The sequence below is a fragment of the Balaenoptera ricei genome, chromosome 6 (assembly GCF_028023285.1).
Source record: "Balaenoptera ricei isolate mBalRic1 chromosome 6, mBalRic1.hap2, whole genome shotgun sequence".
Taxonomy (NCBI): domain Eukaryota; kingdom Metazoa; phylum Chordata; class Mammalia; order Artiodactyla; family Balaenopteridae; genus Balaenoptera; species Balaenoptera ricei.
The window spans coordinates 85,760,286-85,781,400 of record NC_082644.1 but is presented as its reverse complement, the minus strand read 5'-3'; the positions used below and the strand labels follow the sequence as shown (position 1 = coordinate 85,781,400).

At 37.6% G+C, this 21,115-nt stretch overlaps 1 protein-coding gene across 1 annotated transcript in view; it reads right to left on the bottom strand.

Moving 5' to 3' along the window:
* Positions 1 to 21,115, bottom strand: part of UNC13B (unc-13 homolog B) — a 237,686-nt gene that overhangs the window by 108,215 nt on the left and 108,356 nt on the right. The window contains exon 8 of the mRNA XM_059924994.1: positions 4,424 to 4,658. Within this exon, the coding sequence (XP_059780977.1) occupies positions 4,424 to 4,658 (235 nt within the window). The remainder of the gene's footprint in view (positions 1 to 4,423; positions 4,659 to 21,115) is intronic.

Below are 21,115 nucleotides of genomic sequence, written 5' to 3'. Positions count from 1 at the left end.
AGTTAGTGGTCCACATGCCACTCTTAACCACAAATCCATTTTTGTAGGGACGTAAAACTGGGTAATTTTGTTCCTTCTTCTCAATGTGGCAAAGGTCACAATTTTCAGTGTTAGGATATGTACTTTTCAAGTTAGTCTTAGTTCCTGATTTATCATCATATTGGCTTTTTTCACTGTCTTCAAAATGACTATATAAGGGTGTCTTTTTCCTTCTCCTATCTATTGTATCATATTTCTGAGGATATCTAGAGAAAGTAGATGTTTCAAACTTAAGGTCATAATTAAAGGCAGTAGAGAATTCTGTCTCTTGGCTTTGAGATGGTATCTTTTTCCAATTCTTATACTTTGGTTGTATTTGTTGGCTGTAATATTTATCAGTTTTTGAAAGAGTTCTCACTTCTTTTACCTCTGCGTCCTTTAAGTTTATGTTACTGTTTTCTAGAGCCTCTTGTGACATTTTCCCCTCTATCTCCTCATATATACCTTCTTGCTCTTCATAGTCAACATCAGAGAAATATGAAATAATCCTAATTTTGTCATTTTGAACGTGCAAGCCTTGTCTGATGTAAAGAGATAAAAATGGAGGAATAGTAAGGCAAGAAAAAAAGGAAAAACAGGGAAAAGGAAGAAAAATTATAAGATTTAGTACATATTCAATGAGAAAACTAAAATTAATAAAACTATCAATTTGATAAAAACCATTCAGACTGAAAAGACAAGATAAGGAAATCCACATGTCCTTAAGTCAGTATTATAGCAATGTAGTCAAAAAGTTTTTCCACATTAGAAAAAGAATACCTATAACAACTTTAAAATACTTCACTTGCTACCATTAACTATTTAGGATCCTTTTGTTTTCTAAGAAAGAAAGAAACAAACAAACAAAATGAACATATTCCATCAATATTTAGAATATATTTACAATGCCAAAGTTTAGAACTGTTATATATTCCATGAAAATATATCAAGGGATTTCAAGAAATCTAAATTTGTTGATGAATTTGGATCTGAAAAGCCGCCAAGCTGTTAACTTGCTGAAGGTTGTATTTTAGGCAGTACACCCAAGAATATAGTCAAACATACTACTTTTAAAAAGAAAAATATGTATAAAATATAATAATAATCTTTGACTACCATAAGTCAAACCCTGTTAGAGTACCACAAAGAGAAAATTATTTAAAGCATCATAATTTGTCGTTTGTGAAATCTAAAGGCTATATGTATTGAGGATCACAGTGAAATGAAAATCTTTCCCTATACTGATTACAGAATCAGAAGCTACACGCCCAACTTAAGTCAGTGAATACAGAAGACAGCCAACCTTACTTTCACTGAAGTTAGAGACTGCCTATTTCCTGGGTACTGAGGTGGGGGTGGAGAGAGGGCCTGCAGACTCGGAGCTTGTCAGCTCAATGTGTTCTTTTATAGATCTAACAGCCATTAGCATTTATTTAGGAAACAGAAACAACATCAAAGTGGTCACTTAGTCACTAAAAATCGTCAAGAGTGAGACTAATATTCTTTTGACCCCTCTCAACACTAGAGATACTCTGGCTCTTTAATAGCTAACAAAGTCCAACAGTATTGCCAAACCTCAAACTATATATTTTTATACAATATACGTGTATTTCCCATTATTCTGGTTTAATATATATATATATATTAAACATGCAGTTTCATCACTCTCAGACATCCTCAAAAATTCAAACTAAACTAACTCCATCCTGGAAGAAGTCTTTATCGTTCCAACTTAAATCAGTAGATAGCCATGGCTGTAGTAACTGAAACTATTTATTTTTACACTTCTAATTTACTGGAAGGTACTACGAACATGTTTGTTCCCTCAAAGATTTTAAATTCTTCCTAAAAAGCTCTAACTTAAGGTCTTAGACTACTTCCAAGAACTTAGTATTTACAGAAATAGAAGTTTAAAAAGCAAACTAGTGATATAATTTCTTCAAAAATTTTTAAAGAAAAATCATTTCAAAAATTTAAGTTAAAAATGACTATAATACAACTTTACTTAAAAATCATGTTAACTTTTCCTCTGCTGGAGATGATAAAATATTTACTCTTTAACCTCATTTCATATACTGATACAGAAAACTAATCAGATTTATATGTGATCAATTAGAGAAAAATTTTAGGAAAAAAATTTGCAACTTAAAGTACATCACTAATGCTCCTCCAAGTGTTACTTTTTACAGCAGTGATAACAGGGTAATGATCAGGTAAAACTACATATTCTTCTGGACAACTGCAGTCATTTAGGTTGATGTGCCATTATTATTGCTAGCCTGCACATTGAATGCTTACAAATACAGAGGGGAAAGAGGGCCAAAAGAATTTTTTTTGCTATTATGTTTTTTTCTTAAAGACAATATAAACAACTAAAACCAAATGAATAAGATATGCAAATATGCAATCAATAAACCAGCAAGAAGTAGGGACCAACTTCAGTAGGATTCCTGTGACATTTCTTTTTATATTCAAATTATGAAGAGTAAGAATTCTACATGATGGTTGATATATGAAAAAATTTCACTGAAAATACTCTCAGAGATGATAGTAAACTGAGTCAGGATGTTGTCTAGCAGGTATATGACCATCTGAGGTTCAGGATAAATATTCACCAGTTTGGTATGGTGGGCAAAAAAATGAGGTCATCCTATAGTATGGTCAATTTAAGCAACCAAAAGTATGAGCTAACTTGGAATGGTTTTTTAAAAAACTAACCTCCAACCAGTAAAATATTGATTCAGCCAAGGATCATCAATGGGTGCTAAAATCAATGGATAAAAGGTTGTTGGAGAAACAGAATACTGACACAATCTCAGGTATCATCCCAGAGATCCTTAATTACAAAAAGAAAGGTAACTTTACATTGGAGAAATCTGGTATGTATACCAGATTAACCAAGAGATCAAACCAAACGTTAACAGTAATGAGACAAGATAAAGTGTGACTGCTGAGGCACTGTGAAAGAAACATCTATGCAGTGTTTTTGCCAAAAATGTTTAACCTGATTCTAAACATGAAAAAACAATCAGATCAAACCAAATTAAGAGGCATTCTCAAAACTGGCTGGGACTCTTCAAAAAATGTTAGTGCCTCAAAAGACAAAAAAGAATTAAAAAAAAAAAAGTATGGGAATTTTGTTAGGTTATAGGAGACTACAGAAACAGGGAAATCACATGTAATGTACCATAATCCTTAATTGGATCCTGCATCAAAAAGGAAAAAATATATATAAAGAACATTATTGGGACAACTGGAAAAATTTAAATATGGTCTATATGTTAAATAATATAATTGTATTGTCAAATTTCTTGAGTGTGATCATAATATTAAGGTTATGTAAGAGAAAGTCCTCTTTCTTAGGAGTTACATGCTGAAGTACCTCCTGGTAAAGTAACATGGTATCTGCAACTTACTTTCATATGGTTCAGAAAAAAAAAATGTATGTGTGGGACTTCCCTGGAGGTCCAGTGGTTAGGACTCTGTGCTTTCACTGCCGAGGGCCCAGGTTCAAGCCCTGGTTGGGGAACTAAGATCCCACAAGCTATGTGATGCAGCCAAAACAAGAAAATATGTGTGTATATAAACATATATTAGAGAGAATGAGATAAAGTAAATGTAACAGAATGTTAATACAACTGGTAAATCCAGGCAACATGAATATGTGTGTTCATTGTACTGTTTCTCTAAATTTTAAGTCTGATTTTTTTTTAAAGTTGGGGGAAGAGTAGGGAGCATATATGTATGTATTTGCTTTTATACTTATAAATATATGATGATGGTCTACGGAAGGGTAATAAGAAACAAGTGTGGTAAGAGAACTAGGAGACAGGAAGGTGGTGCAGTAGAGGAGGACAACAGGTGTGGGTGGGAAATTCTTTGCTGTACACTACATAGCACACCTTCATATATTTTTACATGTAAATGTTTTATGTATTTAAGAAATTAATAAAAAGGTTTTTTTTTTTTAAGTTCCAGCAAAAGTACTGAATCTGCTATAGTGAGATCATATTGGTTTTCTTCTGAAGTTTCCAGGGAAATATTTAGGTAGGAAGAATTATCCAAGCATGTAACATCTGTGATTTTCTTTTTTTAATCTTGGTGAAAGGTGTATCAAAATCACTGGGCTGAGCAGAGAGGTGAGCAGGTTTTTTTCAGCCATCCACCCCAAGTGGGCCTGCCCTCACCTGATGATCATCAAGAAAATTCTTACTGATGGATATGCATAAATGTGAACATATGGAAGAGGAAAAAAAAAGAATCTACATAAAATGGCTGCAGGTTGATCCACCATACTGCTATATTTCCTCTGTCACCTCAGGTTAAGGTACCCAAATCCTTGATGTCAGTTGCATCCTGGGACCTGCATACTAGGAAGAGAAAGTGCTTTGTTCCCAATACCCACCTGAGGGCCCGCCGCTCTGGATAATCGAGGTCATAACTTTGCACAGAGTCATTGCAAGAGTCCCGGGAACTGCCCTGAAGCAGCAGCTGCTGTGGCAATCGCACAGGCACAGGGAATTGGTGCACAGAAGCATTGGGCTGGGAAGTCGTATGGTAAAGAGGTGGGATGCTATTGCTGGCCTCACTGCGATAGTCACTATCTCGGTCATCAACGGCACTATCAGGATCTTCAAAAGCTGTGGAATAAGCACAGTCAGTCAAAGCAACCCAGCTTTATTTAGTTCTTCAGAATTTTTTTCTGCTTCTAACTTAGGTAGCCACAAGCCTGGACCTTGAGAACAAGAGCAAGCTGAGCTGCACATGAGCCCAGTGACCTCAAGTCATGCAAAAAACTGTCTCAATATCCACAAGTCTCTCTCCTTAACGAATGAGATAAGACACTTGGTTTAATTTTAGTGCTGATTCCTAGAGGAGTTCCAAGTTCCATTTTCCCAATGCAGAATTCTCTGGAATTCTGCTTCTCTAAGCTCTCATAACCCTAGTAAAAATCTGCTTTTAAATGTCTTAAATAGATTCTGGCCCTGTACTATTATCAAAATGGGGCAAAAGGGGGAGAAACAGTTTTTCCATCTCTTAGAAAAGAGAAATTTTTGTTTAAAGTTAGCATGGTGTTTTCAGACTTTAAAAACACATGGTTGAATCAAATAAGCAGGTCCACCATCGGAAGCTGGTCCAAGAAATCAGGAAGGTCAAAGCCAAGACTTAGAATCTGTCAAGTTAAAAGTTCTAGATGCAGCTGAGAACAGCAGCAGTCTTACTGTCTTGCTGCAACATTGGGTTTTTCTAATAATTTCTGTCGAGCACCCACACCCTGGGCTCAGAATTCCCATCCCAAGCCTGGGCTGAAGAAGAGGAAAACACGTGCACTGTCAATGGGGTCTTACTGACAATGCAGCCTAGTTTATCTAACAGCAGTGACTACAATTTCATAGAATTATTTCTGCTTTTCAGGCCAGCACCTGACAAGCTACAGTTTTTTCTTGATGTTATTAGCTAAAATGACCACAGTTACAAATCCTTCTCCAAGCAAAAGTAAAAATATGCAATACTGTGCTTGGAAAGGGAGTTCAACCTAATAGTGCGTTGTAGTTTATTTTATACAGAAGCCATTTCTGATACCATATCCATATGTGTATAATTAATAAGGTCCCATATGTTCTTTCTTGCCAAGTTTCTATTAGGCTCACAATAAGGAAAAGGAACATTCACCATCCAAAGTGGAGATACTTTTAGCAGATGATGGACTCCTCATATTAGGAATTTAGAAAAAATCTTGGTAGCAATGTGGACAGTGGAAGCCTCCTAATGACCATAAAATTAGGCTTTTACAAGTAGGAGATAAGAACATATATTGACACAGTGGAAACAGAAAAGAGTTAATGAACCAGAGAAAAAAATCCAGACAGAAATGATAAAACCTGGGGACAAATGGAAGGTAATCCCTATTACCTTGACCCCTTGGCTTCTACATCAGACAACTTGGTAGATAATCCCACTAAAAGAGACAGGGAACACACAACACGTGGGTTCCAGACAACACTTGGGGTCACAGCTGGGAGTAGGGGTAAGAAGATCTTTCGAGCTTTGCCCACTTGAGTTTAAGGCAACATGTGAACATGAGAAAAGAAGAGGAGAATGATCAGAACTCCAGCGGAAAAAAATCAGTATGAGAAAGAGACTAAGCTTCAAATGGTCAGGAACAATACCAATCAAACATAGGGGATGCAAAGCATTCTAATTACAAAGCACTCTGATCACACATTAGGAAAGAGAGACTTTGGAGGTACTGATTTTAGACCTTGTTGCATTTGCTGTTCTGAAGACAAGAAAGGATCAAGGGACAAAAAACAGTATGCCATCCAGACTTAATTCTTTCTGAACTCATGGAAGGAGTAAGTGTGAAGAAGTCAGTGCTGGATTATTCATGCATACAGATGAGGGGGCAGAGGCAACAAAAGAGACAAAGCCAAAAGTCTATTTAAACTCTGGCAGGAGAATATGCTATTAGTTTATAATCCAGAGAACCAAGATTTAGTCTCCAAAGAAGCAGCAGTGATAGACAATCCTATTGCTTATGAGTCCAGGAGAGGGTAGCTCAGCTAGAGGTAGGAGCCCAGGACCCAGAGCCAGAAACTACCTGGATAGACCCTTAGTTTCTCACTGCATCTGACCTTAATAATACTCTGCTTTATTCTGTTAAGCTAAGGGGAGGAATATTCCAAAACATTCCTAAAGGCTGACACATTTCCACACTGAAGGAATAAAGGGCAAATACTAAGAAATAAAGTGTCGGGACTTCCCTGGTGGTGCAGTGGTTGAGAATACGCCTGCTAATGCAGGGGACATGGGTTTGAGCCCTGGTCCGGGAAGATCCCACATGCCTCGGAGCAAATAAGCCCGTGCGCCACAACTACTGAGCCTGTGCTCTAGAGCCCGCGAGCCACAACTACTGAGCCTGTGTGCCACAACTGCTGAAGCCCGTGAGCCTAGAGCCCATGCTCCACAACAAGAGAAGCCACCGCAATGAGGGGCCTGCGCACTGCAGCGAAGAAGCCCCTGCTTGCCGCAACTAGAGAAAGCCAGCGTGCAGCAACAAAGACCCAACGCAGCCAAAAATAAATAAATAAAAATAAATAAATTTATTTTAAAAAAAAGAAACAAAGTGTCTGTGGAAAGAAGAGGCCAGGAGTAGAAGAAAAGAGAGTATGAAAAGTAGGAGGGGACAGGGAAAAGGAAATACAAGGAAGTGAGGTGAGACAAAGGACAGGAGCAGAAAAAGGGTAGGTCAAGGGCAACAGCCAGCTTTTCTCCCCCTATACCATCCCCAGTTTCCTTATAAAGTAAATCTCCTAGCACCACCAAAGCTGATTAGAAACTAAAGAGGCAAATTAAGGAAAAGCCTTGAATGAAAGAATTGTACTTTCAGTGTAGCAGCAACAATCTCTTACTGGCTCTACACTCTACCCCACAGTAGTATTTCACCTAGAACGGAAAACTTCTGGCTTCACTGAGAAAGAGAGACTGAGTACAGGTTTGGTTACTCAGCTTAAGGCGGACTTGTGAGCTAGTTTGAGGGCAAAATTTGAAAAGTCCCTTGAAATTAAAAGGCTGGGAAAATTTACTCATTCAAATATTTATTGAGTGCCTACCAGTGAAGGCCAAACAACACAGACGACTCAGCGTATACAGTCAGTCTAATAGGAGAGAGAAAATATGGATACAAATACAAGGACGTATCTATCATGAGAACAGTACTAACCAAATGCTTTATGAGTTGACGGTTAGGCCATTTCCTGTTAGGGTGAACAGGGAAATCATTATGGAAGATACGACTCTGAAAGACTGGAGGGTTTTCAATAGGTGAAGATGGGGGGCGGGGGAATACCTTCTAGAATCTGGACAAAAGCAATGGCATGAGTAAAGGCCTGATAGTGGAAAGGCTATATATATTTTGGCAAAACATTCTGTAGCTCATTTAGCAGGTACATAAAAGGACATGGAAGGGAATGAGAGAAAATAAACCTGGAAGAGCAGGATGGGGAAAGTAATTTAATCTGGGGCAAACATGGGCCCCAGGCAGAAAGCAGGCACTCAAACAAAACAGAATGAAATACTGAACAACAAGGCTCTCTAGTATGTGGTGCCCCTGGATTAAGTCCCCATCTTTAAATACAGAATACAGGGAGAATTTTATCAGAGAAGGAAAGAGAATTCAAACCTTTTTTTTTTTTTTCATGGCTTACTTTTTTCTATTTGAAAACCTTAAGTTATCTGAGCTCTCTTAGGCTGCCTTTGAGTAGTTTCCTGGTACAAATACCCAGGATTCAGATGATAGAAAGTACATACCCCATGAGAAATTCTAGTGACAGGACAAAATTTGGCCTCTCTTAGCATCTATTGGATACCTAATCATTGGGACTCAATCAACCCACCCACCTCCCCTGTCAGATAGGTAACACAGCCAGTAATGTCAGCCTAGGGCTGTGAATCTTGTTGGAAAGAACTAGATGCCCACTCTCTAAGGTCAAAGTTGAACAAAGTTGGGCTTCAGCCTAGCTGGACTGCTCCAAGGAAAGTCAAACCACGTCCTCAGCCTCTTGTTCACGTCACAAAACCAATGACCTCTCCTGGAATGAACCTTCTCCTTCTAGTCACTGCACTCCTTAGCTAAGAGACCAAAGGAGAGAGTTTCCTCCAAAAGGTGGCTGATGGTACTACTTGTCTCTGCGGAAGAAAAATCAGGAGATCCTGTCAGGATTATAACTGAAACTTTGGTTTGAAATGAAATTTCTCTCCCTCTCTCTCTCTCTCTCTCTCTCTCTCTCTCTCTCTCTCTCACACACACACACACACACACACACACACACACACAGAGTCTTCAGGAAACCAGCCTGAAAGGATATAACTTTCCACTGCAGGTAACTGTCTCCTGAGATTCAAGTAGGGGAAGAGGAGGGAATGGAATTATATATGCTTATATGCATGAATATCCAGCTTCATAGTCAGAGGGAGTATGTTAAAGGGTATGATCAAGAAAATTATAAGGTATTCAAATTCTTACGTACTCTGTTGGTCTCCCCAGCCCAAATAGGTCCAGTGACCTAAGAAAACCGCAAGTGGTAGCAAAGAAGAAGAGTGATAGAGACAATTTTAGGACAAATTCAAAGAACATTTTCCATCCCACCAATTATTATATACCTTACCTTACTTGAGCCTACCCTACTTGTATTCCATTTATTTTTCATAACATGTAGAGGGCATCTGCCTTCTACCAAGCATAAGACAAATCTACAAAGTACTCTTGCTCTCTGCAATTCACTATATAGAGAATAACAAAAAACTACTGCTTCCGGGGACTTCCCTGGCAGTCCAGTGGTTAAGACTCTGCACTTCCAATGCACGGGGCACGGATTCGATCCCTGGTTGGGGAACTAAGATCCCACATGGCGCATGGCGCAGCCAAAAAATTAAAAAATAAATTTTAAAAAAACCTACTGCTTCCATACTCTTTTAAACCTCCTTCTGGCTGAGGTCTCTCTTAGAACAACATCACTGAGGAGCTAATACACTGTTCCATATTCAAAATGAGAAAAATTTAATCAGCTTCTAAGAAACCCTTCCTTATCTCTATGTTCACCAAACCTGAACCTACTACAGTTTATCCATGAGAAGCTCAGACCTGGTTACAGTGGGAAAGTGAGTGATTCCCTTACCCAAGAGCGATGACATCCAATTTTGCTGCTCTCTATTGAAAGTTAAAAGGCCAAAGAATGGGCTACCCTGGTGGCGCAGTGGTTAAGAATCCGCCTGCTAATGCAGGGGACACACGTTCGAGCCCTGGTCCGGTAAGATCCCACGTGCCACAGAGCTACTAAGCCCATGCACCACAACTATTGAGCCTGCGCTCTAGAGCCCGCGAGCCACAACTACTGAAGCCCGCATGCCTAGAGGCCGTGCTCCACAACAAGAGAAGCCACCGCAATGAGAAGCCCGCGCACCACAACGAAGAGTAGCCCCTGCTCTCTGCAACCAGAGAAAGCCTGCGCACAGCAACGAAGACCCAATGCAGCCAAAAATTAATTAATTAATTGTAAAAAAAGAATCAAAAAATTAAATTAAATTTTAAAATTAAAAAAAGCCAAAGAATGGTATTAATCTCTAGTCTTCCAATATGTAATAAAACACTGTAGTCCAATATGTAATAAAACACTGTAGCGGGGACTTCCCTGGTGGCGCAGTGGTTAAGAATCCGCCTGCCAATGCAGGGGGTAGGGGTTCGAGCCCTGGTCCGGGAAGGTCCCACATGCCGTGGAGCAACTAAGCCCGTGCGCCACAACTACTGAGCCCACGTGCCACAACTACTGAAGCTCGCGCACCTAGAGCCTGTGCTCTGCAATAAGAGAAGCCACCTCAATGAGAAGCCCGCACACCATAACAAAGAGCCCCTGCTCAATGCAACTAGAGAAAGCCCACACGAAGCAGAGAAGACACAATGCAGCCAAAAAAAAAAAAAACAAAAACCACTGTAGCCTGTTGGGTGCTCAGAGATAGCCACTTTTTTCTGAATTGCCTATAAATTATTTAAATAACATCCATTAAAACACAGAAGCTTTGACAGAAGAAAACTGAAAACAATTCCTACTCATTTTTCAAGATTAAAAAATTCAATATTAATTAAATTTAAATCCTATCCCACAGCCGAACTGAATTTGAGGCAACTAATGTGACAAGGAAATCACTAAAAATGGGCCTTTATCCCAAGAAACAAGGAATAATGTGGCTTCATAGTTAAGAATATGGATATTGAAATCAAAGCTAAGTTCTTCTGGCTCTGCCATGTACTAGCTATAAGATCTTGAAAAGATTATTATAGATGTTTCCTCATCTGTAATTTGAGAATGATAATAATGAGTCTCATTGGTTTCTGTAAGGATTACAAGAGAAAATCCATGTAAAGTACTTAGCACATGTCCCCAGAAAATAGTAAGCAATTTGCATTTCTTGTTGTTTTGTCATGTTGCCAGATCTTTGCTTGCCTTATAGGTTCCTAACAAATAGGTAGCAGGAAGATCAGCACACTCCAACAGTTGTAATGTCAGCTGAGGGATCAACAACGTCTGGGTTAAAAAGTCCTCAGAGTTCTGAGGGTGCAGCTACCTTAATTAAATGTTTGCCATAAGACGCAAAATTCTGGAAGCACTGAATGATGCCAACACAGGCTGGTTTCACTACCTGAGTTAACTCCCAATCCTGGGGAAATGGGATTACAAATCAATCACAGGCTGTTTAACTAAGAGTTAAACAGGGAGAGTTTTCTTCCTATGTACTTACCTTTTTCCTACCACCCATATCTCTTTCTTCTCATGTTAGTTTAGTGTGCAATTTTTAAATTTTTAATAATTTATTTAACTTTCTAACCATGGAGTGGAGGATAAAAATTCTCCTAGGCTATAGTGCAGTTGCCATAGCAACCATGAGAGGGTAATTATCTTGTTTCTTTTTAAAAGAAAACTGAAAAATAATCACATAGAACTTCAGAATACACCTATCAAGCTAGATGGCTTCAGGCAAGTGACAATGCTGCGTCTCACTGAAACTCTGGGCCCAAAGAGCGCTCTCTTTGCATTACACAGCCTCATTCTTGAACGCCCAACAGCACTGCATAGCAGTTTCTTGTACATAGTAGGTGTTCAATAAATATCTCTTGTATGAATAAATCAAACGAATAATCTGATCCCATCTACTAGGTCCATCCCTAAACCATGAAAATAACAACAGTTATGCTCTCTGACTAACTAGTTCCCTATTCTCACTTCAGCCTGGTACCACTGTAAGAGAAATAACACCAGTTTAATTAAGCCAAGTTTCCTTCCTCACCCCAAAAAAGCACTAAAACATCTCACTAGTCAGTGGAACAATTACTGTGGATAGTTAGGTTTTGCTAGGCATAAGAAGCAAGAAAAGGAGGGCGGAAATGTTTCAGGAAAAGAAATTATACATTCAAAGGCCCATTCAGTGAACTGAAAATAGTTCCAGCGTAACTGAATGAGAAGCTGCAGGGTTATGGAAGAACCTGATCAAAGTGAGTCTTAAGTACATGTATGTTTAGAAATTTAGTAATGTTAGGAGTTTGTAATTATCTGGAGGATAATACAGAGCTATCACAGCTTTTAAGCAGGGGAGAGACAGGATCAGATTTGTCATTTTAGAAAGAGAATGGTGGTACAGTGTGGCCACTGGTTGGTACAGTAGGTAGACTGAAAACGTGTCGGGGAGGCTAGTAAGAGGCTATTGCACTGACCTAATGATGGCTTGAACTAGGGAAGTAGCAGAGGGAGCAGAGAAAAGTAGATACATTCATAAGATACGTTGGAGGTAAAGTCAATAGGGTTTGATAAGTAACTGAATGTGGAAAGTGAGGAAAATAAAGCCTAGATAATATTGCCCAGGTTTTTAGCTTGAGCTACTGGGTGGATATGACATCATTCATTAAAAGAAATACAAAAGAGGGGAAGGTTGAAAGAGGTGATGATGAATTTAATGTTAGATGTATTTATCGGCTTTGTGGTATCTATGAGACATCTCAAATGACTATGTCTGGTAGACAGCTGGATATATGAGTAAAGAGATGTGGAGCAGAAGACTTGCATGTTTTCAGAACACAAGCTCCCATGAGGACAGGAATTTTTCTTCTTTGTTCCTTGCTATATCCTTAGTGCCTAAACAGTGCCTGGTACAAAGCAGAATCTCAACAAATATTTGTAACTGAATAGATAAAAATTAAATAAAAACAATGAGGTAGAGAGTATAGGATAAGAAGAAGACTGTATATAGGAGAAGGGGGGAAGCTATAGAACAGCCACGTTTGAAAAGCAGACAGACAAAAAAAAAAGAACTGACAATATAGTGTTGGTGAGGCTATGGAGCATCTAGAACTCTCATACGGGGCTGGCAAGAATGCAAAGTGGTAGGCCTCTTCGGAAAAGAATCTGGGCATTTCTTATGAAGTTATACACACACCATACAATCCAGCAATCCCCTTCCTATATATTTACCCAAGAGAAATAAAAACATGTTCATACAAAATCCTATATACAAATGTTTACAGTTGCTTAATTCATATTCACTAAAAATTGGAAACACAAGTATCCTTCAACTGATGAATAGGTAAACAAACCGTGGTACATCCATACAGTAGAGTACTACTCAGGAATAAAAAGGAATAAACTAGTGACACACGTAGATGAGTCCCAAATGCATTATGATAAGTGAAACAAGCCAGACTCAAAGCTACATACTATATAATTCCACTTATATGACTTTCTAGAAAAGGCAAAACTTAGGGACAGAAAACAGATTAGTGGTTGTCACAGGCCAAGAATGGGAGAGGTTGACTACAAAGGGTTTAAGGGAATTTTTAGGGTTGACGGAGCTGCTCTATATCTTGACTGTGGTTATGGTTACATGACTGTATGTGTTTGACAAAATTCATAGGACTGTACACTAAAAGGGAGAATTTTACTATATGTAAATTATACATTAATAAATCTGACTTTTAAAAAAAGGAAGAGTCCACAAAGGAGCCTGCAAAGAAGCTGGAGAGGAAGAAAACCATGGCATTGTGGTCCCTGAAGTCAGGAAAACAGGTTTCAAGGAAGGAGTGAGTGGTTAACAAGGAGCAGTGCTACAGAGCAGTCAAAATAAAACTGAGAAAGTCCTACTGAATTTAGAAACAAAAAAGTTACTCGTCATTTTTATGACAAATTTTAGTGAATGAAAGCTAGAGCATAGTCTGTTCAGAAGCAAATGGAAGCACACGCAGTGGAAAAAGGAGACATCAAGACATTCTACAATTCATGCAGTAAAATGTTCAACGTAAGCAAGGTGGAGGGTACTGCTTATCACAGGACATCAAAAAGGTAGTAAGCAGAGAAAAGACACTGGCCAAACGAGTTGCAGAAAAACCTCCAAGTACATTAAGAGCGTATTAGAAAACCAGTAACATTCTCAAACTGGGCATTCACACATATCAAATGACTGTCAAACTGGCAATTTTAATGAACAGGTTAATGTTTCCCACCTCCCTGGAGCTTCAAACCTCTTGAAGCTCACATACGTAACAAATGAATAACCAATTACCCTCTAGCTCAGTGTCACCTGATGCTAAGAGAAAGGCTGTCTAGAAAACTAGAGCCTCTACTGGCAATGACATTTTATTTACAATGTTATGAGCTCTCTTCAGATATATTAGCATACCAAGCATACGACAAGTCCAAAACCACGGAACTCTGGACAATTCAAAACTAACACTTCAAAACTATTCCTAAAATTCCTCTCTACTTTATCTCCCATGTCCAATCTGTTAACAAGCTTAGTAATTAAGTCCATTTAAGTCTCCTTCCTACTGTCCCTTCCTCATAGGTTTTACTCTCCTTATCAAAGAACTTATTACCTCATGCCTGAATTATTACAGATTTTTGACTGGACTTAAGACCTTCTAATCTCTGTCCCATTCAATCTACTTAGCAGACTGCAACAAGACGAATTTTCCTAAATCCAGCTTCTAATCACATCATTACCCTTTTAACAACTTACAACTCTGTATAAAAGAGTATATTTATCTCCCTGGCTTTCAAACCCCTCTATAATCTGATATCAAATAAATATCAAACCTCACTGTTAGCCAGTCCTGCAAAACAAAGTTTTTGTTATGACAAACAGATTGTCATAGTTCCTATGCTTGCCATACTCAGGAGATGGAGAGACGAAATGAGCCCAATTTCTCCTATCTGTCCCCCAACTTCTGAAGCTGGAATGTGCTTCACTTCTATTCCTTCTTGGTGTAATGGAAATGGTATGAGCTTTGGAACCAAATAAACTTAAATTCAAAGCCATCTCTTACTAGCTGTGTAACCTTAGGCTGGTTAACTTCTCTACACTTCTCTTCATCATCTATAAAGAGTAATACCACTTACCTCTCAGATTTGCATAAGTATTGAAAAATCACATATATAGCATTTAATTACCATGTGCTAGACAAATGGTAATTAATCAATAAATATTCCTTATCCTCCCTTAAATAATTGGAATTCATTCTTAAGTTCCACTTAAACAACTCTCCTTAAACAATGCGCAACCACTCTAGTACAGCATCTCTGTTAACAATCAAAATAAGAACCATCTGTCTATTTCTTAAAAAGTTAAATATACACCAACCCATATGATCCAGCCATTCCACTCCTAGGTATTTAACCAAGAGAAGTGAAAACACATGATCATGTGAATGTTCACATTAATTATAATAACTGGAAAAAACCCAAATGCCTATCAACAAGTGATTGGATAAACAAAACGTGGTATACCCATATAATAGAACACTACTCAATAAAAAGAAACAAATTACTAATACACTCAACAAAATGGTAGAATCTCAAATCCTTCTGCTGAGTGAAGGAAGCTAGACACAAAGGACTGCATGCTATATGTTTCTATTTTATATAAAACTCTAGGAAACCAAATTTAATCTATAGTGATAGAAAGCCTATCAGTGGTTGCCTGAAGCCAGGGGTTGGGAGAAGGATGAACTGCAAAGAGCATAAGGAAATGTTTAGCGATAATGGAAATGTTCTGTATTTTGATCATGGTGGTAGTTTCACTGGTATATACATCTATCAAAACCAATCAAAATGTACACTTCAAATGGGTGAATCTTTTGCATGTACATTATATCTCAACAAAGTTGATTTTTTAAAAACACCTGCCTTAGAATTTGATTCATTTTATTGCTCGCCTTAGTCCTATGCATCCCATCCCTAGCCTAGGTTGTAAGTTCCCTGAGTGTAAGATCCAATCTTATACTCCCTTTATGGTCCTTCCAATACTCGGCACAGAAATCCTATACTGAAGGAGTTAACAACTGAATAAATGCAGGTTCTTCTTAATCTTAGAAAGCAGTGTCTTTAAATTTTAAGAAGAATTACTTGAGCCTCTTGTTTAAAATGCAGTTTCCTAGACCATACTCCCATAGATTCTAATTCAAAATGCCTGGAGTGGCTCGGGCATCTACATTTGTTGTTGTTGTATCTGCCTTTTCAATAAGCAACTAATGCCAAATGATTCTTGAATTACATTTTGAAAAACACAGCTACAGGATTTGCTATATGAAAAAAGCCAGTCTCTCAGACAGAAGCATAGTGCTCCTGCGCTGATGGAGGGAGGAGACAGCCAGATGAGCTATCCTACTGAGCTTGGAGACCAGCTCACTGCGATCATACAGGGAAACGAAACAATTCTGGCAGGTCCAGGACCCAATTAAAAATGAATCCTCTTTCCAGTAAGGCAAAGGTTCTGCACTTATCCCTGTTGACTAGGCTACAGCAACACAGGCTTCTTCTGCCTATTTCATCCTGTTTCTAGTGGAAAATGTAAGAAATCAGAAATAGTCACATTAAAAAAATAAGGTCCATAAGTATCAAACAAAACCCCCCCAAACAACTATTACATCACCAATTAATAGTCCAGTGCTGGTCAGTTTTTCTATGACAATGAAATGACAGGAGATTTGAGCCCTAGACTTGAAGTGAACAGCCATCTGTCTAGAATAGCAGTGACAGGACTCACCTATCAATTACTAAATTGTAGTAATTACCAGGTAGCTCACAAAGGACAATAAAGTCAAACATTAGAAATTATTCCCTTCCTTTTTTGAGACAGTAGATTTCTTTCCATGAAAAACAGTAAAGAACCTATAATTAAGAAAAGTACTTCAAACCTGACATAGGGTAATAACAAAAAGAAACTATTGACCAAACTTCCTTGTGAATATAGATATAAAAATCCAAAATAAAATACAAGCAAATCAAACATAGCATTATAACAAAAGAATACTTTTAAAAAATACTTTTACCATAATCAAGTAAATTAAAGGAAGGCAAAATGATTTATTAATAGAAATTGATTAATGCATTCATCGCTGTTTGTAAGTCAAAGGGAAATACCCATGAATAACTAGGTAAGTACTATTAAGGCATTTTGAAATGTTCAACATCCATTCATTTTTAATATGAAAGCTCTACTGAGTTATAAAATGCAGAAAAGTACACAAATGATAAGCATACTGCTCAATGAATATGTGAACACACTCAAGTAACCAGCACGCAGATCAAGAAACAGTATTACAGCACCCCCAGCAGACCTCTTGCTACCCTTTTTCAGCCAACTTGCTACTTCCCTCACTTCCTCCAAGTCTTTACTCAAAAGTCATCTCACTGTAGCTTGTATACTAACCACCTTATTTAAAATTATAATTCAATTTCAGTTCTAGCATTCCCAATTGCTTTTCACCATCTACTCTTTTATTGGTCCACTCTCTAACATCCTGTATAATTATTATGTTTATTGTCTACCTCCTGCCACCCAAGATCTTTGTCTTTTTGCTTCCTGATATATCCTAAGCACCTAAAACAAAAGCTGGAATGTGTCCAAAATTCTCTGTAGAAGAAAAGGACTCAGTGATACAGGGACACGGGGAGGGGAGGGTGAAAGGGCACTATGGCTGGATGTGAGAAAAGGAGTATCAACACCAGGAATATAAACAGATACAATCTTTCTAGTGTATGATTTGGCAATATCTAACAAAATTTTAAATGTGCATATTCCTTAACTCAGTAATTCCACTTAACAGAAATGCATTAATTCAACTAATTTTACTGAGCAAAGTTACTGGGGATACACAGATAAGCATTTTCCCTACTCATGAAATTTATGGTCTAGAGAAGAAAATAAATATTAATCAAATAATCATACATACCGAGTAAGTGATGTAGGAAAGGTAAATACATAGAGGTACTAAAAGAATATATAATATGGGAGGGGGGATCCATTTGCACATTTACAAAATCGAGGAAGTTACTATCATAAAGTCGGAACAGTAGTTATTTTTACAGAGGAGGAGACTGTGATTGGGAAGAGACATGTGGAGGGCTTTCTGGGGTGCCTGGCAAAGGTCTATTTTTTGCCTTATATTAATTCATTAAAATAAACATTTGTTTTATGAGGTTTATATATATATATATATATATATATATATATATATATATATATATATATATTCATTCTACAATTAGATTTCTTTAATGCATCAAGCAAACTGCTCACATCACTACAACCACCCACCATCTGATTGCTTCATTCTCCTGCATAAAGTCTTCAAAGGTTCCCCACTGTCTTCAAGATAAAATACAAACAGCTTGCTATGGCACTCAAACCCTTCCTGATATGAGCACTCTGTGCCTCTCTAGCCTCATCTCTAACCCCTTCCCCACTCTTATCTCCTGCCTTCAAGCCATCCAGAATTTAACATACTTAAGTGATGCTTTTTCATCTTAGCGTCCTAGTACCATAAACTCTTTTCTCCTTTCCTTGACTGACTCCGACTCATCTTTTAAAGCTCAGTTTATTTTGGAGTTTTGCAGGGAGGGGAGAATGGATAGGTAGAGCACAGGAGAATTCTAGGTTAATGAAACTATTCTGTATGATACTATTGGGGTGGATATGTGTCAGTATGTATTTATCAAAATCCATACAATATGTAGGGATGTAATGCACAACATGATAAATATAATTAACACCACTGTATGTTATATATGAAAGTTGTTAAGAGTAAATCCTAAGTTCTCGTCACAAAAATTTTTTTCTTTTATTTTGTATTTATACAAAATGATGGACATTCACAAAACTTATTGTGATAATCATTTCAGGATGTATGTAAGTCAAATCATTACACTGTACACCTTAAACTTATACAGTGCTGTATGTCAATTATATCTTAATAAAACGGGAAGAAAAAAAGAGAAAAACCCCATAGAATGTATAACACAAAGAGTGAACCATAATGAAACATATGGACTTTGATTTTAAACTTTTTTTTTCAATTTATGTATCATTTTCTCTAGGAAGCTATTCCTAACCATCCCAAATTTGGATTAAGTTTTCTTCCTCTATACTCCTCCACCATTTACTTATCACACAGTACTAGCTACATGTTTCTTCCTCTCTGGACTTGAGCTCCTTGAGATCAAGGACTTTTAATCTCTATACCCCCAGTGCCTAGCATGATTCTTGGCATGAGGAAGAGGTGTCCAATAACTGTTTGTGTAATGAACAAGTCTATCAATTGTTGATGTCTACCATAATTCTGTCAATCATGTTTTATCAATCAAACTCATTTCTTACCACTTTGTACCAATAAAATCTATAATAAGAAGCTGTAAGATGACCATGCTTTTATGGGAATAACAGTCACTCATATATATATATATATATATATATATATATATATATATATATATATATATACACACACACACACACACTATGCTCAGATTAGGTACTTAAATGTTATAATCAAATAAAACTTTGATACATTAACCTGACATTTTTAACATGCATAATTGTGTAACATAGTAATTGAACAGAAATGATAATGAATTGATGTAATGACTGCAATTAGCCGCATCAAATTCTTTCTGGAAGATGGCAGGATATAAATAAATAAATAAGTGAGTCAGAAGACTACAATTAACATTATTTTTAACAGCCAAACCATATTGTTATAGTCTCTCTTTTCTTTGTTAGTTTGCCAGCACCTATAATTAGCATCAGTATCAACTGCTCCCACCAATACCACATGTACAATGTATAACTCATCACCCACTCTTACTGACAGAAGTCCTAGACCCACTGCACTGCCCTATTACTAAAATAAGACTCCCTACAGTCTAAGGAGGCCATAACTAGTATATTTTCCTGTCTGAGAGTCCGAGTCCTGGACGAGACATACCAGAAGATGTGGATTAATACTTTACTCCCACTACCCAGGAAAGAGTAGTTCCAGCCAGGAAGAGGTTCCTTGGCCAGGAGCGAGAGAGTGGAGTGGATTACCTTTTGAATTCTCCTTTCATACTTTTCATTTATCCTACTATGAATATCTTTCTTTTCAATTGGTACATTCTGATTAGCTTCTTCAAAAGTCATTTCTAAACTCATCTCTCTGGAAAGCCTTCCTGAACAAACTACATGCCATTCTTAACCATTTGCTTCTTTGCCTCCTTAACACTTCCCTCTCTATTTCCAAGGTATTACTACTGAAAACAAACTGAAAGGAATTGCCCAAAATTAAAATATAAGCAGAAACACAAGTTGATAAACCAGAGAAGGAAATTTGAACAGGACACCAAACAAAGAGGAGGGACCAGTTTTCAAGAGCCAAAATAGGAAGTCAGGAAATAAAAGGCCCAAGACGGTAGAGGAAGAAAAGACAGGCTAAGCAGGCAAGCAGGAAGGAGATTCTGAGTGAATCACAGCACAGGAACTGTTGCTTGTGGCTCTCTGCAACAAGATTAGTAGGAAGGCTGGCTATAACTAAAGGCCAGGGAGGAGAAAGCACTCTCATACTTTGCTAGTGGGGGTGAAAATAGTACAGCTTCTAGAGAGGATTATTTTGTAGTATCTTCCAAAATGTTAAATGCATTGTTAAATGTAAAATGCTTTGACCCAGTAATCTCACTACTAGCTATTCATCCAATATGCATACATGTATGAAATCATATATGTGAAATGATATCAACTGCAAGCACTGTACCAGCATATATTGGAAGCAACTTAAATGTCTGTTAATAGCAATTCCAATCCTAAGTATATACCCAATAGAATTGAAAACAGGCATTCAAACAAATACTTGCACATAATTGTTCACAGCAGCACTATTCACAATATCCAAAAGTTGGGGTAAAAAACAAATGTCCATCAACTGTGAATGGACAAACAAAAGGTGGTATATCCATACAATGGAATATTCAGTCATTAAAGGAATAAAGAACTGAAATGTGCTACAATTTGGAAGAATCTTAAAAACATGCTAACTGAAGAAGCCAGTCACAAAAGGTCACATACTTGTGATTCCATTTACATAAAATATCCAGAATAGGTAAATCCATAGAGACACAAAGTAGATTAGTGATTGCCCAGGACATGGCATTAAGCAGGAACCAGGAGTGACTGCTTAAAGCCCACAGAGCTCCTTTAGGGGTGATGAAAACGTTTTGGATTCACATAGAGGTAAGAGCCCCACAGC